An 18,849-nucleotide genomic window follows, 5' to 3' on the forward strand; every position below is an offset into this window, starting at 1 on the left:
GGTTAGCCACAACACTTAAGGGAGTTCCTCAGCTCTGCTAAGCCCTGCTACAGTTAGCTCCAATTAAGCAGGTGTCTAACTGTGGTACTGACTCCTTCGACCAGCCTTTTTGTTTTGTAAGTATCCCTCGCAACATGGCTCTGATGCATTACTAAACAGAGACAAAGTCATTGTGCCTCCTTATCACTGTTCCTGCCAAAGAAATACTGACCATCCACCTGGGGAAGGCTGGTGGCTGACAAAGGCTCCATGTCAGATATTTATGTCTGTGACCCAATTAAAATTGCATGGCTGGAACTGCCAGAGAAATTGCTCTTCACAGTTGCTGTCAGCAGCAGAAAGTGGAACCAGCCTCAGATCCCAAATCCACTTTGAACACAGGGTACCCAGGCTAGGACAGGCTGTACTTGCGCTCTGCAAAAGAGCTATCCTAGCTTTTTTAGAGCAGCAGCTGCCTCAAACCAGGACAAGCAGTCCTTGGTAAGAATCCAGTAGAGCTCCCACAAGGAAATCTGCCTCAGATACTTCTCATGTTCAGGATACAAATGTGTTCCCAGCACATCTCAGCCCACCCATGAGAACATGGCTATGGAGGAGGCTATACAAACATGTCCACTTAAGTCCCAAGAAACAGTAGACTTCTGCCTCTGAGAACAGTGCCTCAAAAAGATAATGAGAGAGAGGGTTTGTCTCCAGCATATTCCACATCACTCACATGGTCTGCATTCTTTGTCAGCTCTGGATAGGCATCTCCCTGTGGAGTGAGTCTCAATTAGTGACAACATCCTCAGCATCTTCCTCAGGGAATCTCACAGCATGCCACAAAAATTACAGAGGTTTCTCAGACAGGTGAGCATAAAGGGTGCTCCAGTGCACAGCTCCAGGGACAGTAACATAGGGTAAGAATAACAAGGACATATGGATGCCATCTCCTGGCTATCTCCTTGTGAACCACCTCTGCTACACCCTGCACAACATCTCTTGACAAACACATCCATTCAAAACAGGAAGAAAGCACTATCATTTAGCATGCTGTTAGTACTCACAGGGACCAATTTCAGGTGGTTTTAACCAGATACAACAGCTTGAAGCTACTGCTCTCAGGAAACAACCATGAGCACTCACATGCACTGTATACACACACTTGTACTGCTGTACCACTGGTCACACTAGCCCCGCTCCCTCCCATCACAAATGATCAGGAGACAAAAGATTTTTACTGATCCAAATCATAGCATCAGATACACCCTCCTACAGCTCCTTCACATCCAAGGTTGTCTCTACAGGAAAGGAACATGGGGCTGAACAGGACAAGTGTGACACTGATTTATTTTGGCTATTTTCCCCTCTGAGGCAGTAGTTTTTACTCACCAGCACTTCCACTACAGTAGGCACCAGGGAGGCCAAGAGCCCAGGTGGAGCATGGAGGACTTCAGAGCAAAAGCGGACAGCCCTGCGCAAGATGCGTCGCAGCACCAGCCTGGAAATAGTGCAGGATTTGCCACGTGGCCATGTAAGTATCCCTGCCCAGGTTCCACATCCACCACATCCTCTACACAGCTCCTCTGGCCTGGTCTATTGACACAGGCCAACTGCTTCCCACACTCTACAACCATCTAAGGATGCAGACTGGAACCTCTTCCAGGCTCTTACCCTTCTGCCTCTCCAAAGCTCAAGCACCCCTTTGCTTGGGCTCACAGCACAACCTCTCCCCTAGCTGTCCGTATTCCTTGCTAGACCTAACTCCTTTCACCCTATGCCATTTCCTTATGTCCTTACTCTGCTCCAGAGAAGCCTGGGTAGATGCCATCAGTGATGCACACACACAAGGTGCGCACATGATCTGCAACCACACGGTAGGCCATATTCACACGCCCAACATCAGCATCCCCGACCAGACCTTGGTATCTGGGCCCCCTGCAGCCCTACAAGAGAAAATAAAGAGGATAGATCAGCAGAAATGAATGGCTGCAGAAGGAAGTTTCAATGCAAGAGGCAGCCAGCTACACCTGGCATCATGCTTCTCAACCACCTCTGAACCTTATGCATCTAAGATACACTCATTAAATCCTTCCAGAGCATTAGACACCAAGACTTCTGTACTCAAGGTATGTCAGCCAGTGCCGTGGCACTGAATTTTTTTTTTAAAATAGAGTTAAAATGGATCATCAGTGCTGATATCCCAGAAGATTTGCAACTGGGAATTCTCACTAGTTTCCCTAGAATGCTGCTCTGGACCTGGCTGGACATACCTTGCCTCAAAAGACCGCACAGTAACATGTAGAGAAGGCTGTACTAGGATACCAACCGTGCAGTCTGCATTCAAGGAGCTTTTGCATAGCTATGACTCTGAGCAGAAGCACCATCACCTTGTGAATGGCATCCAAGATGGGAGTGAAGAGATCTGTGTCATAGTTGGAACGTTTGTTCTGAAGAACTGTCACCAGCCTTTCCAGGCCCATTCCTGTATCCACATGGTGCTGCGGCAAGGGAAGCAGATTCCCTTCCACCTCTCTGTCAGTCAGACAGAAAAAAATAAAAGGCAAAAGAGAAGCAACAGTCAGTTCAGACGCAAAGAAAAGGAGCAGATGAGTCAAAAGACAACGGGAGAATGACAAGGATGGAAACAGCAAATGACCCCACAAAAGGAAGCTCACAGACCAGACTAATAGCAGCCTGTCTTGGCACTATGCTATGATTTGGATCAGGTAGCCAATATCTGATGAGGATAGACTGCAATGTAGGGAAAAAGGCCTTTCCTGTATAGGGTCCTAAGGCCTTCTCCTCCTTGTGCAGGTTTCTCCAGGCTGCCGCAGACCTCCAGAGACCTCTGGTATGCAGCAGTTAGGGAGAGTAGGCAGCAGAAGTTTAATGAGGACAGGACAAATAGAGCAAAGAGGACCAAGAGCCACACTGGACACATCCTGATAGCTTCTCTCTTGCTCCTGTACTGCCACCTCCTGGGGAGCAGTGAGATGTCTGGGACTATACATGGAATGATCCTGGAGTCAGGCAAGGCAGGGAAAGATTCTGGAGTTCAGACCAGGATGCCTGGTACCTGCTGTACTGCATGAAGACCAAATTCCAGATCTCCACTACATCAGGGCTGCCCTGGTTCACCAGTGTAGCAGCATTTCTGCCACCACCCACATGGTCATAGTGGATCTCTGAGCAGGGACCGCAGGGACCTGTGTCTCCCATCTCCCAGAAGTTGTCCTTCAATGAAAAAGGAAGCACATGACTGGCAGGCACCCTGGAAAGGAAAACAGGAAAAGGAAAACAAGGAAAGGAAAACACACACACAAAGCACACAGTAGCCTAGACCACAGAGAAAGTTGGAAAGGAAGAATCCTTTCTAACTACTACAAAATCAAAACCCAAACACATTATGATTCCTTTGCTTCTGTTCACTTGGCAGGAATGAGCTGGACCAAATCAGATAGAATCAAACTCACTACCCAGAGTGGTTAGCAAACAGTCTGGCTCTTGCTGGCAGAGACAGGCTCTCCACTGGCTTTGTGGAGCTGCCTCCGTCCTTGGAGTAAATTCCAGCAGAGCTCAGACTTGATCATAATGAACAAGGCTGAACACCAACAACGGCACAGAGCTGGGTGCCTTGTGCTCGAAGTCCACATGCAGCCTTGGACAAGGTCCCAAAGCATGGCAGTGCCCTTGCAGTGGCTTCACCCTCACACTGAAGCAGCCATCGCTAGCTTTCCTAGAACGTGATCTCCACAGCTCATGATGGAGAGGAAACAAAGGACCAGAGAACCTTCATACATCCAGCTCAGCTAGTCTTAGGTATAGGGTCCCTCAGCCTGATATGTGAGAAACAGTTTAGCCAAGTACCCCAAAGTGCTCAGATCCCAGATGACTTTTAATGGTTCAAACAAACCAGAAATGTTGGAATGAGTTTAAACCACAACTTTTGACCCCTACATCTGATTCCCATCAACTAAAGAGCAAACAGGAGACTACAGAGATGGAAGAGTCAGCATCTGCTGCTCAGAACTTCTCCTCTAACACACTTACCCTAGGTGGAGCCATACATCCCTGCACTCTTCATCTGCACACAGTCCCAGTGAGGGGTCTCCACCAAAATACGTGACGTAGAGACGATCCCTGGGGATCTCGTAGACTTCCGTCAGGAGCTCCCAGGCCATGCTACATGCTTCTTCCTGGAAAGGCATGGAACATGTAAGAAGCACAGCAAGCCAGTACGTGAGTCAAATGACAGCTCATTTCAGCCCCTATTACAGGAAGAATCTGGATGTGCTGGAGTGTGTCCGGAGAAGGGCCACAAGGATGATTAGAGGGCTGGAGTACCTCTCCTATGAAGACAGACTGAGAGAGTTGGGGCTGTTCAGTCTGGAGAAGAGAAGGCTCCGAGAAGACCTTACTGTGGCCTTGCAGTATCTTAAGGGGGCCTTCAAGAAAGCTGGGAGGGACTTCTTAGGGTGTCAGGTAGTGATAGGACTAGGGGGAATAGAAAAAAAAATAGAAATGGGTAGATTCAGATTGGATGTTAGGAAGAAGTTTTTCACCATGAGGGTGGTGAGACACTGGAACAGGTTGCCCAGAGAGGTGGCAGAAGCCCCGTCCCTGGAGATTTTTAAGGCCAGGCTGGATGTGGCTCTGGACAATCTGATGTAGTGTGAGGCGTCCCTGCCCATGGCAGGGTGGCTGGAACTAGATGATCCTTGAGGTCCCTTCTAACCCTAACAGTTCTATGATTCTTTGATTCTATGCTCTCTCCCTTTCCAATTTCAAGGCATTGCAAAGAGCAGGATGAGGGTCAGGTGAACCAGATGGCTTGCGCTGCCTGTGGAAAACTGACATTCCCAAATTGTCCGGAGACCTTCAGGATGACAGCATTGTCTACACTCATGTGCTTACCAGCACTTAAATTGATTACTTTTCCTCCAAGGCAAAAATGCATTCCCTAGCAAAAGAAAACAGAAAAAAAGAAACAAAAAACAAAACAAAAAAAAAAACTACATTCTTTCTCCTTTTCAAGCTTTCTAGTAACAAACATCAAATAAACTGGTAACCTCTTTTCACCATATTATATAGTCAACACTAGCACTCACCTGGAGAACTTTGATTTGTACGTTTGCAGTTTTGACAGGCTGAGTGCTTTGAGAGTCTGCAGGGCACATGTAGTGATTTAGCACCCCAGATAACTATTTCTGTCCCAGGCCACAGAGCTCCCAAAATGTTTTCTGCAGACAATCCTACAGCACTATCGCATAGCTCTGAAAGAACAGCCATGCTTCCTCCTGGAGAGAGTTCACTTCTATTACCTCACCTTAAAGTAATCTCCAAAAGACCAGTTCCCCAGCATCTCAAAGAACGTGTGATGGTAAGTATCTCGGCCGACATCCTCCAAGTCGTTGTGCTTCCCTCCTGCACGCACACACTTCTGGCTGTTCACCACCCGCCGATACTCTGCCAGCTCGCTTCGGGGGTGCACCGTGCCCAGGAAAATGGGCTTGAACTAGAAATCAAGGCAGACAGAGATGAACTATTGCCAGACGCCATTCGGCGCTATGGGCTGTCTGGGGGCTCCTGAAACAAGGAAACGGCGCGACAAGAGGCGGACGGGAGGGCAGCACCGCGGTAAGCACACGCGGGAGCTCGTCCCGCCGCAGGAGACCTCCGCGAAAGGGGTCATCTGAGAAGGGCCGCGCTCCTCCGAGAACGCGGAGGCCCCAGTATGCCGGTGAGGAGACCTGCAGGGGTGGACTGCAGGCAGAGAAGAGCTGGAACACCGGGCCAGAAACAGTAAAGTGGGGAAGAGCACCTGGTTCATGCCCGCATTGACGAAGAGGAGACGCGGGTCGCCGCGGGGTCGCACGGGGGCAGAGGGCAAGCGGCGGTGGCTGTAGCGTTCCTGAAAGAAGCGGAGGAAGGTGTCGCGGATCTGTCCCGCGGGCGGGAAGCTGGCGCCCCCACGGCGAGGGCTACAACGCCAGCGCCAAGGTACCGTCAGCAACTGCCGACGCTGGAGCCAGCCGGCCACGGCCATTGTGGCCGAGGGCGGAAAGCGGCGTAGAGGCTTCCGTAAAGGGCGGAGACAGGAGCGGACGACGGGATAGCGGAGGACGAGCTGGGCACTAGCGTTGCGTGGGCTGTAGCTACCGTTTCCGCTGGCTCTGGGAGTGGGGGTACAGCCTGTTTTCGCGCTCTGCACTCGATTAGTCGGACTGCTGAGCAGTGTGTGGCTGCTGCGACGTGTCGTCAAGCGCGGTGGGACCGCCGCAGTGATTGCTCTGGCCTGCTAAGGTGCGCGGCTGCCATGGCGATGCACGGGGCCTCACGCCTGGCCTGGTGTCTCCGTCGGGTCGGGGCCAGCGCCGACTGGCTGCTGCTGGAGGCCGGTACTCAGGTGAGCCAGACTGAGTCGAGCTTCCTGCGGGCTCCGGACCCTTGAAGAGGGTGTGTGGGCGAGTGAGGCATGGCTATCACTACTGCCTGGCGGATAGGGCCGCCGTTACCGGCGTCTCTTGGCTTACGCCCTCTCTCGGCCTGCTCCTCCCTGGGCTGCGGGGTCGAGCGGCCCTCGGTACGCTTTTCTCGGAGCCTCGTTGTTCCTTAATGCACTTCCTTGGAGTTAAAAACCCCACCTCGTTCCTCTCTGGGGAGCTGCCCGGCGCTCCCGGAGGTAGACGCAACGGGCAACAGTGACCAGAATCGGCGCGATTCAGCATCAGTAATACGAAGGGCCTCGGGCTCAGGCCTTTTGTCTCATTTTCCAAGTATTCCGTTGTTAAGTTCTTTTAACAAGATCTCATATTTAGGTCGAAGTTGTTTGTGTAACACAGTAATGTAAATGGGGGAAAAAAGTCCTAATTCACAGGGTGATGTTTTGGCAAGGTTAACGATGTGTAATGCCTTGAGGCTTTGTAGCTTAAGTTTTCAGGTGTAAACGAGGTCATGTGTTAAGTCTCCATCAATATACATACATTTTTGTTACTTGTGGATTTGAAGACAGGAGGTATCTAAATATGCTCTGTTTTCTACTTGAGTTAATACATCTCCAAAACGTGCAGCCAGGGCTATGTAAATTGTGCAGTGGATCTCATTCAAGATATTGTTTCTCTGATTGTCTGCACAGCGCTGTAGTGCTTGTCACAGGCAACCTGGTGATGCAGACTCACTAGGCCCCAGGCTGGCGCTTTCATTGGGGATTCTAAACTGCACTGCTGAGGCATGGCGATGAGCTCTGGTCTGCCAGTGCTGCTCTGGGCAGCACCAACCTCCAGCAGGCGAGTGGTAACGTCTCAGCCCACAGCCAAGGTTTGCTCAATGAATTTGGTCAAGGGGAATTTTTGTGACTGGCCCTGCCTGGTCTCACCTGTATCACTGCACAAGGCCACACAGATGTGTGTGACTGGGCACTAAGAATTGTTCACAGGTGTTTTCTGTTGCAACTGCAGGGACAAATGCAGAGCTGCGTTTATAACTGATTCCAGCTGAAGTGTGGAGTCTTTATCCGCCCGAGCCTCTGTACCTCTTACATGGGCATCTGTGTTTACAGAACACTAATATATATGAATTAAGAGGTAGAAAGTAACATAGAAAAGTTTACTTTCATGACGTTAATTTAGTTCCTTGTATTTAATTATGACATGAGAATCCAAGTCCATGCTTTAAAGCTTGAATAAAACCCACTCAGGTAATGTGTAGTGAAGGAACTTTTCCTGAGTGCAGCATTTTGCTGACTTTTAGGAATTAGAAGGTGTGATGCAAGTGAGTTGGAATTGCAGGGAAAAAGAAGGGCAGCCTTCATTTAATGCCTAAAAACTAGAGTGCATTTTTGTAATATTCTTCACTAGATTTAACTCTGGTCTTCTGCTAAAAGGTGCTTGTCTTCCTTTTTATGCTTTTCATGGGAGCCATGAAGTTGTCCTATTACATCACAAGTTGACTGAAAACTTGTGCAATGCATAGGTGAATAAGAAATGTATAGGTGCATGAGAAAAGTGTGTATGATGATCAAGTCTAGCAAAGGAGGGAGAGCAAAGCTGTGCTTTGAATGGCAGCCTGCAATTAGATCATATTTAATAAGGTACTGTGAAATGCTGTAATTAAATGATGTCTCTTATTCTTCTAGAAGATGCTGTTAACGTCTAGTCAGATTATTGGTTATTTAGACCATTTTTGCTGCTGGTTATGAGCTGCACATAGCTTAGTTTCTGAGCTGTAAGATTGATGGTATGATTCACAAAAATATTGGATATTTAGGGAAGGGTTACATGTGCCTTTTTTTGGATGATGGTTTTTTGGGCCATTTTTCTCCTGTTCACAGTCAGGTGAAGAGGTGCAGCTAGTGAAAGAAGAGGGTGAAAAGTAGTGAAACCCACAAACAGTTGTACTGGTTTGCAGAAACAGTATTTAGATGAGTAATAACTAAGGCTGGACATGGATGGATTCAGAGTGGCTTTGAGCAGGTTTTCTGCTGAGGAAGATTTCCATGAAACCAAGGCTTTAACCTGCCTTAAAGCAATCAAATTTTCCTCAATGGGAGAGAAAGAAAATATTGCAAACTTTGAAGGCTTCCATTTTCTACCTACTCTTGAATTTAAATGGAAATAATAATAATAAAAAAAATCTTATTATCCCAAACTCTTTGGAACTAGATATAAGATGCTAATCTAGATAGATTTCTGTTGTACTTAAATTGAAATGACATAAACTGAATTTGCTATGTTGTTGTTGTTGATTGGAGCTGTTAAACTAATTGATTTTCAGGTAACTGTAGGCCGAGGACTAGATCTCACCTACCAGCTCGTGTCAAAAACCTGCCCCTTAATGATCTCTCGTAAGCACTGTGTTTTCCAGCAAAATGCAGAAGGACAGTGGACTGTCAAGGATAACAAGGTACAGAAACTGATTAAAAGACCTTGTATTCTGAGATTTGCTGAAGAGGATGCCCTGTTTGTACTCAAACAGTGTATGGGCTGTGATATAAGTGTGATAGAAGGTCCATGGGAATGTGCATTGCCTGCTGTGCGCTTCCACCAGGAAGTTTCACTCAGCTGCAATTTGGACTCTGCAGTCTGTGAACCCATCTTGTGCTACTCTCTTAAAAAAATCCTATGAATTTTGGCAGTATTCAAAAGGATAATGGTCTTGTGCTGATAATAGAAGGATAAACTGATATTCCTTATTGTAGTGACACAATTGCTTTAATTGTAATCAGCCATCAAAGAATCTATTGTTAGAAAGATACATGCTTAATATTCAAATGACTTTCTTCTGAAAGTCCTCCTCAGCTGATAAAGTATTAACATCAGAGTTCTCATCTTTGACTTCAGTAGTCTGATTTTTATATCATGATCTCTCTGCTTTTTCATTTGGGTTGAAAACTGTAAAATCAGTAGCTTGCTTTGAAACAGCAGTAGTATAAAGAAATGTTCCACACATCATGCAGATTTGAAGAATGGTTGGTTCAACAGTAGATTAGTCAGAAAGGAAAGAAGTGGCTACTATTGAAATTACACTGCTCTTAAAGCTGTGTTGCAATAGTTGTATAAACTCAAAAACGTAAAATTATTGCATGACTGGAAGCCTCTGTGGTAGATTAACACTTCCCCTGTGCTATCACTGCTACCAGTTTGTCAGGTTGATTTATTGAATCTTTGAGATATGTCAGTTCATATTTGCAGTTCATCTTGAGCACAAATAATTTTTGCTGTTTTTCAGAACTATTTATTGATCTAGTGTCTAATTTAACCCCCCTTTTTTTTCTGCTCTGAACTTATCTCTAGAAGATAAGTTCCTTCTTGGTTTATGTTCTACTTTTATCTATGGAGATCTCTATGGTCCTTTTTATTTTCTAGTGTCTTCTTGAAATTCAGGTGAGACACTAATTGTCAAAAATAATTATGTCAATAGTCTGTGGTCTTGACAATGATCTGTACAGAGTCTTTTTATTGGTTAGCTTTTATTTCTGAAGCTTCTGGGATTTTTTTTTCGTCTTAGAGTTTATTCTTCTCAAGCACATATGTAAATGTTGTTCTTGGTGATTGTACACAATCTGTAATACACAAATATTACATGGTATGTAATATAAGGCAATAACTGTAGTAAATGGGACGCTATGCCAATAAATTTGATATTGCAAGGTTTATTTAAAGTGGCTGCTTGTTCTGATTGCAACACTGACGAGGCTGGATATGTTTACAGTTGCTAGAAATAACTTGCAGAGGGTTCTGTAAGTGCATATTAGATTTTGCTGATTCCTTGTTCGTTCACAGAGTCTAAATGGAGTCTGGCTTAACAAACAGCGCCTGGATCCCTCAAAAGCCTATCCTATCACTGAAGGAGACCGTATCCAGTTGGGAGTGCCTTTGGAAAACAAAGAGACTGCTGAATATGAGTATGAAGTGATTAAAGAGGAATGGGAGAAAATTAGACCTTTTTTGGCTCAAAGGAGTGATCTAGGGAAAGCGAAGAGTTCAAGAACTAAACGTAAATTTAATGTGGAAGAATTGGAAACACCTGAATCAGAAGGCCCTTCAAACTCCAGATCCAAAAGAAACAGAGTGTACTGTGATAGTGAACCTTTGGGTAAATCATGGGGAAGGGTAGAAGAGGCCAAACCATTAGAGAATATGGATGTCAAGCTGCTTTCTCCTGGACCAAGTGAAGTGGATAGTGATCCAGTGTGTAGTAGCCCTGTACACACTGAAAAAGCTGTGTCTGTCCCATGTAATGTCCAGAAAGACTCTGGTCTTGCACAGTCATGGACTGGCTTGGAAACGCTGAGGAAAAGTCTAGTAGATACAATGAAGTTAAAGGTCAAAATGCAGGAGAAGCAGACAGCAGTTCTGAACATAAAACAGAAGCACAAAAAGTGTGCTCAGAAGGAGATCCTGGCGATGGAGCAGGAGCTACAGGAGTTGCAGGACCAGCTGTGCATAGAACAAGAGCATCAGCAGCAGCAGGTGGAAGAGCTGGAAAGGACATTCTCTAAAGAGAAACAGAAGCTGAAGGTATAATGGTAGTAATCTATTTGACCTGTCTTGTAATTTTTATGGAATGCTTAATATAAGACATTGATCTAAAGTAAGATCTTAAACAAGTAATGCTTGTGTGAACTGCTCCTATTGAGATTCTCAAGGAAGCATTTTATTTCCAGACATGTACCAAAAGAAAGTGCAGAGACAGAAGGGATTGAGCTGCCTGGGGAATTAGGAAAAAGGTGCAAAATAATGAAATATGGTTTTGTTTGCTTGTTTTTGTGTGTGTTTGGTTTTGCTTTTTCTTACAAAAAGGTTCAGAACAGCAAGTTAGTAAAGCCCTTCAGTTTATAAAAAAGCATATTTTTAAATAAAACCAGTCAAAAGTCTCTGCCTCATCTCCTATGGTTACAGAGAGGCCAAGTTAAAAGCATTTACTGTAAGTGTGAATTTATCTTGGTATATGTCTGGATCAACCCCCAGTTTGCGTGGCAAGTCCATTCCCATTCCAGGCAGCTGAGTTATTTATACCTTACTCCTGGGAGGGAGTGACACATACTTGTTGGGTTTTTTTTTTTTTTTTTTTCCATACTTTCAAAAAAGTGTCTGTTCCCAAGTAGTTTATTTAGAAAAACTGAAGTCTTTCTGTTTGAGTTTCTGGTTTAAAAGAAGTAAGAATTTATCTTGGAGTGAGGTTCATAAGGTATTAGTTACTTCCTTTAAACTCTGCTGGTACAGACATGGCACAGAAAGTCTGGTAGTATGCTTAGATACAATGAGAGTTTGACAGGAGCTGCAGATATGTCTGGCCTCTTTAAATGTGCTTAGAGTTGCAGGTTTCTCATGTTTAAGCTGTTGCTGACCTCTTTGCTTCTCTGAACCTGCTGAACGTGCTGGCGTCATTAGAGCTAGAGTAATGTGGAGGTGTTCTAAGTATGTAACTGTAAATTATGTTTCCATTTTAAATTTTCTCAGTAAATGATAGCTCTAATTTCTGTCATACACGTGTAACACTTGTGGGACATGTCAAGGTTTGCTGAAAACCAGCATTGTTTCTTTAAGCAAATGGTCTAAAGAGTGTGCAAGAGAGTAATTTTCTGTTCCTTGCTTTCTTCAATTATCTTTTTTTTTTTTTTCTTCCTTTCTTTTTGCCCAGGGAATAGAGAGACAACATGGGCAAGAGAACCTAAAGGAGCAGCTGGCCCAGGTCCTGCAAGAGGCAAGTACTTAGTCTAAATTTGGTCTATGTAACTCAGATATTTAAATCTTTCTTACTGCTGTGGCCTTTTGGTAGGAAGATGAGGACTATACCTTGGGTGATCTTCACCTACAGACTAGGTTTCTGTCAGAAAGTTGCAAATTTTGCTTTGTGGGAGTTGCTATTTGCCAGCAAATGTTGTGAGAATATGCACTCATATTGGAAGCATTCATTACTGCAGTAGGTTTTTTTGATTTGAATTTGATCCTTGGGCTGGTGGGCTTCTTTGTGAAATCTGTCTGATGGGCACCTCTTTTGCAGAAGCTGTTTTGAAAGTTTTAACCAGATTAAAAAAAAAAAAAGTCACTCTTATTTAGCAATGCTTCTGAAAGATTGCTGCACAGTTAGGTTTTTCAGGCTTTTTCCAAAAGGTGCTTCCTTTTGGAAAAGCTAATCTGAAAGCAGCTTCACTTAATCCTGCATACAGTGACAGGTTTTTGTTGTCCTTGTGTCAAATACCCCTTGATACTTGAACGTCTCAGGTACACTCAAAATTGTGACTCTAAAACCTGACTGAAATGGAAGAGTAGCCTGGGAGAGGGAGTGATTAGTGCCCTAACACCAGGAAGGTCATAAACAACTGGCACTACATCCCAATTTTAAATTAAGGCTAAACTGCCTTTAATACACTAGCTTATGAAGACATGTGTTGCTCTTTTAGGAGCAAATTAGACCATGTGTATTTAATAGGATAGTTTATAACGACACTCAGTTTCTGAGATGGTATCGTTACAGCATCATGCTTTGATGGAAGAACTGAGCCGTAGTAAAAAAGATTTTGAGGAGATAATTCGAGCCAAGAATAAAGAACTGGAAGAAACCAAGGTAAAGAATAACCAAATTCTCAGTTTTATTTGTAAATGAAATGTGGTATGCTGCAGTAGAGGAAGTGATTTATTTAACATTTGTCTTTACTGGACTTTGCCTCCCACAGAAAAAAACTTCTGTATTTTGAGGTGGCAGCTGGCTCTAGGCTCCAGAATTGGGGGAGGATGCACGTCACTATGTTCGTAAATTGTTGTTGAACATGATTAGATCTTTCTCAATCATAAACAAAGCCAGAGCACCTGAATTCTGTGCAGGAAAACTGAGCCCATTGCACCCCTTCTTTAAAACAGACAAACAAAAGTGTGATGAAAAGTGACGTGTTTCATTTTTATTTAGAGTGCATTTAAGTAAAACTGTGGTGTTGAAACGACGTGGAATTTGAATAATGGATGAGGTAATCCACCTTTTTTCATGGCCTTGACACAAGGTGGTAAAAGGAAGATAATTGAGGAGATCCTTTCCTGTGTTTTACTCTTGGAAATTACCACATTATCCACCTCTGGCTGTTTGCTTCATGTTTTTTTTTAATATTATCTTTACAACTCTTGTTAAGTATAGCTTCAATTGTAAGAACTTTTCTGTCAATTTTTAGAAGATAGAGCAAGTACCTAGGGGTGTAATTTAACTCAAAAATTATAATAATTATTGGTTAGTTAAAGACAATGTTTTAAATACTTGTGCATCCTTTCTTTTAGTATATGTTTGAGATATTTTGCCTGTTGAGTGTTTTGCTCTTTACATCAGAACTGTTATATTGAGTTAAGCCAAACTCATGACCAGAAGAGGCTGAAAGATTCTGAAAAGGCTGATCCAGCTGATAGCTTCTTTAGGCTGAAGAGAATATTGGAAATGGCTTCTGTTCTTGCTTCTAAGTTCTCTACAGTGGATGGGAATATTGTCAATCTGCTGTGACTACAAAGAGAAGAGGGGTTACAGATCTATGTATGTCATAGACACAGACTTAACATGTAGAGACTTGCAGTTGTATGTTTTTTTTCACTTGTAATATCTTCTCCTATACTCCACCTCCTGTCAATATTATATTGAATAAAATCTTGTTCTTTGTTGATATGTGACCATGTTTACTTTTCCATTAGGAGGAGAAAGAAAAGGTGAGAGCCCAAAAAGAAGAGGTGTTGAATCAGATGACTGATGTGTTGGAGAATGAGTTGCAGTGCACAATCTGTTCTGAGCACTTTATTGAGGTATGTTTAAACCTGTATTGGTTTGCCACTAAATAAGAGGCTTGAGAAGCTTTCCCTAGTGCTATTAAAGCAATGCTCAAGCTTATTTCTTCAGTTTGCCCATTTAACAGTCTCAATGGACTCAAGAGTGAGTTGTGGGTAGGGTTTGGTTCAGAAATCCATTGTCTGCCCTGCCCTAACTCTTCTTCTGGGCAACAAGTTCAGCTTTAATGTCTCTCTCTGCAGAGAGGTGAGTGCTTAATCCTAACATGGTGCTCCAAGCTGCTGCAGGCAGCCCGATTTGGGAAGAATCATTTTGTAGTAGACCTTTCTTCAAGTTGACTAAGATTGGACTGCTTCAGGTGTAGATATAGGAAGAGGTTAGTGAAGGAAGGGATGTGCAGTCAAGTCCTGAAGCTTTCTGTTTGGAGAAACTCATTCTGTGTGAAATTGGCCTGTTTTCATTTGATTCTAGAGATGATAGGGTATGCCTGAAAAGTGGACTGGTACTTCTGTTTGTGTTTTGCTAGAACTTCAGTTTCGTTGCTACTACTGGAATCCTGAAGTGTTAGCCTTGTTATAATGACTTAAGAACTAGCTGAAATTTTAATTTTTGGTTTCTTGGTGATTTAAGAAGCTGTTCTGTATTTGAGTTTTCCCAAAATTTCTCCTTTTAAAATTGGGGAGACTTAAAATAGGATTAATTCTGTTTGACTGTTTCTGACTTGCTATGATCTATAGTGAATCCATTAACCAACTTGTAAAACTTGTCTGCACTCTAGCATAGGAGAGCTTTTGTGTGTAACCCCTAAAAAGGCTAAAGAAAAGGGGCTTTGGGCTTCTCCCCACTTTCCTTGTAGGAAGTGTTCATCTCATGTTTCTCTGACCAGTATCTTTTCTTGACAACATTTGTGTGCACATGCTCTGATACCTTCCTGTCGAATTCCACAGGCAGTCACCTTGAACTGTGCACACAGTTTCTGCTCCTACTGTATTAGTGAGTGGACAAAACGTAAAGTGGAGTGCCCTATCTGCAGGCAGGAGATCAAATCAAAGACACGCTCTCTGGTGCTGGATAACTGCATTGACAGGATGGTAGAAAAACTGGATGTGGAAACGAAAGAGCATCGCCTGAGCCTTATCAGAGAGCGGAAAGGTGAGAGGTGGGTGGATGTGGCATGATGAGTACAATCTCTCATTCCATCTAGTTTGTACAACTTTCTTGGCACCTATATACCAAGGAAATGCTCAGGGAATGCAGCAGAAGTGCTAGGAAATAAATTTTGAGCTATCTTTGCTGCACAGTAAAATAAAATTAATAAAAAGTTTGGAAAAAGACTTTGGTATGGATTCCACAATGGAGCAGGACAACTCAACAACGCTAAATGTTCCTCACTAAGAAAAAGTAAAACTATATAGAATGGCCCTTCAAAATTTTCTCAGGCACCTTTTGATTAAGCTGTTGACTACATCATTGCATAAACTCAGCAGAGCAGTGCCTGATGAGAAACTGAATTCTCTCGAGTATGCTAAATTTATGTAGGAAATCTCCAAAGGGAACATTAGTGTGTCATGTAAGTGTACGGCTGAACTGGCAGTTGCTCTACTGTGCTGATTTTTGTGAAATTAAAGCCACCATGGCTTTAATGCGTAATCTTTTGCCTAATTGCAGCTGCATGACAGTGATGGCTGTAAGTAAAACTCAGGGTGTATTTCTATCCTGCTTCCTTCTTCCGAATTTGTTTCTAGAGCAGTTGACAATGGTATCTAGGTGCTGAAATGTAGAAGTATCTTCCTGATGCCCCTTAACAAATTTCTATCACTGTGTTCCCTTGAGTAATTGCTTTATTTTCCTCTCATGGAGGTGAGTGCATGATCCTTCACTTTGCAGCATGTGAATGAACACTGGAACAGGCTGTCCAGAGAGGTTGTGAAGTCTCCTTCTCTGGGGATGTTCAAAACCTGCCTGGATATGTTCCTCTGTGACCTACTCTAGCTCTGCTCTGGCAGGGGGTTGGACTAGATGATTCTTCAAGTTCCCTTCCAGTCCCTAACATTCTGTGATTCTGTAAGCCTTTCACCTGATGAAAAGAGTCTCAGAACGACATCACTAAGCAGTCGTAAACCTGAAATTATAAACTGTTGAACCATCTCAGTCTGATGTCCTCAGGAAATGCTGCACTGCTCAGAGACTGCTCAGCTCAGCTGTCACCTCTGCAGAACTGACGTTGCTCATGTGTAACGCATACATCTATAGAGTATGCCATAGCCCTTCTGGAGTGTCCCGTCAAGTAGCTAATGGTGATTAGGTGAGTGGTGCATCATTGGAGCCCACTTCTGTATGGTAAACCCCTGATCTTCATGCTTGTTTGAACAAAAGGGAAATAAGATTATAGCCTGCCTTTGTATGTGATAGATACTCTAATTATATAAATGACTATAAGTAGGAAATCATTTAGTTTCACCATGACACTTCAGCAGGAAGGATGAATTGTTTCTGTGCAGTCTTTTTATTCAGTGATAGAAACAATTTGGTTTGAGATGAAGATAATCATGCATATATTTAAACATGAATTCCTAAGAAGAAACCAGCTGAAAGAGAAACAATGGCGCAACCATTGATAACCTCAGTCAGAGCTTCCCAAGAAGCCTTTCTAAGAGCCTTGATAGAACAAGTACCATAGGACAGCTTGCGCTCTTGAATGTATGGAGGTTTATATGGGGCTTGAACAACCATTACTTGCTTGAGAGCTCCTTAACATATTTTGTACCTTCCCTTTTTCTTACCTGGCAAAGCACAGGAAGGTCAACCACTTCCGTTGCCAGCTGTGTGACAATGTAAGGATGGAGGATGTCTCCTCCTCATCTGTGCTACCTTAATGGGAAAAGGCATATAGAAAACTTAAGAAAACAAGCAAATGAAAACCCAAAGCTTTGTTCTTTTAATGCTGAAAATGAAAAAAAAAAAAACTGTGCCCTGCAGCTTGAAAGATGTGTTGCAAAGTGACAAAGGCTATAAATTTCAAAGAGAAATAGTAACTTAGAATTTGTGGGTATAGTGGTCACTGCTGACTCTTGTGTCTGTGTGTTTTGAATGCAGAGAAACAGGATGTGTTGGTGAAACCAGCCACAGACAATGAGAGACGTATCATTTCTTCCATCTACCGCCTCATGTGGGCGAGTCGTTACGACAGTGAGGACTCCGAGGAGGATTCTTACTAAAATGGAAGCTACTACCTTATCTAAACTCTGTTACTGCAAACTTGTTTGCCTGTGTCCTGCACAGGACCAACCTAATGGTTGACTGCTGCTGGATGAGTGGACAGGACATCTGGAATAACAGACTCTATGAAGAGGCTGGAGCTCAGAACTAGCAGCATTTGGAAGAAGGACCTTTTTAAATGAATGTACAGATCTTGATCTCCAAAGCAAAATTGGGATTGTGAGAGGACAAACTACAGTTGTGCTAGACAATTGACATGCAAAGCTTAGACTTCCATGATGGCTTGTGACCTGCTTTGTATAATGTCATAGTTTATCTGCGTCACTGCCCCTTCCTTAGTGAACATGTAAATGTGTACATCAGCTTCCCTTAATTCAGGCAGCAGAGGGAAGGGCCCAAGATATTTGAGAACGTGGCCATCCCCCTACCAGCAGGCATGAGAGGTGTTATCAGGAAAGTGCAAGTGTAGATTTTCCTCTTTGAGTTTCATATGGCAGCTAGAGTAATCCCAGGCCTCTGGCAGTGAAAGTAATAAAGGTGGGTTATGGACCCTGCTAGCCTGAAGTGCTTAAATGCACTGTAAGCTGAGCTGCTGGCCATGATCCGTTTGATCTGTGGATGCTGCTTGCTTTCTCTCTTACTGGGATGGAGAAGATTAAATCTTTCAGAATTCCTTAGCTAGTGCACTTTTCATACACAATCTTTGCTATGTTCCCTCTTTAGGCTTTTACATGAAGGGGTTTAGAATTGGGAAGCAGTGCATCCAGAAGTCATTAGCAACCAACAACAATACTTCTGAAGAGGTAGGGTAGGAAAGCAGTGTCTGTAGGCAATCACAATGCACAGAAGGAAATATTTATTGTTTACAAAATATTGATGAGCTGTGGGTTGTATACCCTCACAGCAAATCTCTCATCCCTGAGAGACTGAGCAAGCCTTGCCTCATCTGTCAATTGTCTATAGAAGGTTCCATTTCCAGTGGCATGTGCTTCTGACTTAGCTGTTAGATGGAAAGGACTATTTTACACTGTGAGAAGAGGATGGGGAAAGCCCATCTCATCTAATATTTCTATGGCCATTCTTACATACTTTCTATGTTTATTTTGCATTAGTCTTCTTTGGTGCAACCAGAGCTGAATGTCTTTTTTCCTAGTTGTCTTAGATTTTTTTTTTTTTTAGAAAACACAGACTATCGCATTTCAATGATTTTGCTTCATGTTTTTGTTGCTGTAAGCAGTCTGACTATCTTGAAGTTGTGACTTGTGTATTCAGGAACTGATAAAAGACAACCCAACTCTTCAAGCCTGTGGCTACCCTAATGGTAATTTAGTGGATAGAATCATAATTCTTATTCTTCCCCTAAAGAAGGATTGCTTTACAAGGGTGCAT

At 43.5% G+C, this 18,849-nt stretch overlaps 2 protein-coding genes across 2 annotated transcripts in view; one reads left to right on the plus strand and one right to left on the minus strand.

Moving 5' to 3' along the window:
• The window catches only part of AARS2 (alanyl-tRNA synthetase 2, mitochondrial), an 18,318-nt gene extending 12,018 nt beyond the window's left edge, over positions 1-6,300 (minus strand). Inside the window, exons 1-9 of the mRNA XM_054396996.1 lie at positions 6,278-6,300; positions 5,804-6,155; positions 5,309-5,497; positions 4,033-4,178; positions 3,059-3,253; positions 2,370-2,514; positions 1,780-1,925; positions 1,372-1,480; positions 716-754 (exon numbers count right to left, since the gene is read on the minus strand). Of these exons, the coding sequence (XP_054252971.1) occupies positions 716-754; positions 1,372-1,480; positions 1,780-1,925; positions 2,370-2,514; positions 3,059-3,253; positions 4,033-4,178; positions 5,309-5,497; positions 5,804-6,155; positions 6,278-6,300 (1,344 nt within the window). The remainder of the gene's footprint in view (positions 1-715; positions 755-1,371; positions 1,481-1,779; positions 1,926-2,369; positions 2,515-3,058; positions 3,254-4,032; positions 4,179-5,308; positions 5,498-5,803; positions 6,156-6,277) is intronic.
• RNF8 (ring finger protein 8) lies at positions 6,299-17,899 on the plus strand. The gene is made up of 8 exons (XM_054394832.1): positions 6,299-6,388; positions 8,755-8,883; positions 10,263-11,000; positions 12,124-12,186; positions 12,961-13,050; positions 14,151-14,258; positions 15,189-15,393; positions 17,338-17,899. Exons 1-8 carry the CDS (start codon positions 6,299-6,301, stop codon positions 17,457-17,459), a joined length of 1,545 nt encoding a protein of 514 aa, XP_054250807.1. The 3' UTR covers positions 17,460-17,899.
• Positions 17,900-18,849: the final 950 nt, after the last annotated feature.

This window comes from Indicator indicator, chromosome 2 (genome assembly GCF_027791375.1).
Source record: "Indicator indicator isolate 239-I01 chromosome 2, UM_Iind_1.1, whole genome shotgun sequence".
In the NCBI taxonomy this organism is placed as follows: domain Eukaryota; kingdom Metazoa; phylum Chordata; class Aves; order Piciformes; family Indicatoridae; genus Indicator; species Indicator indicator.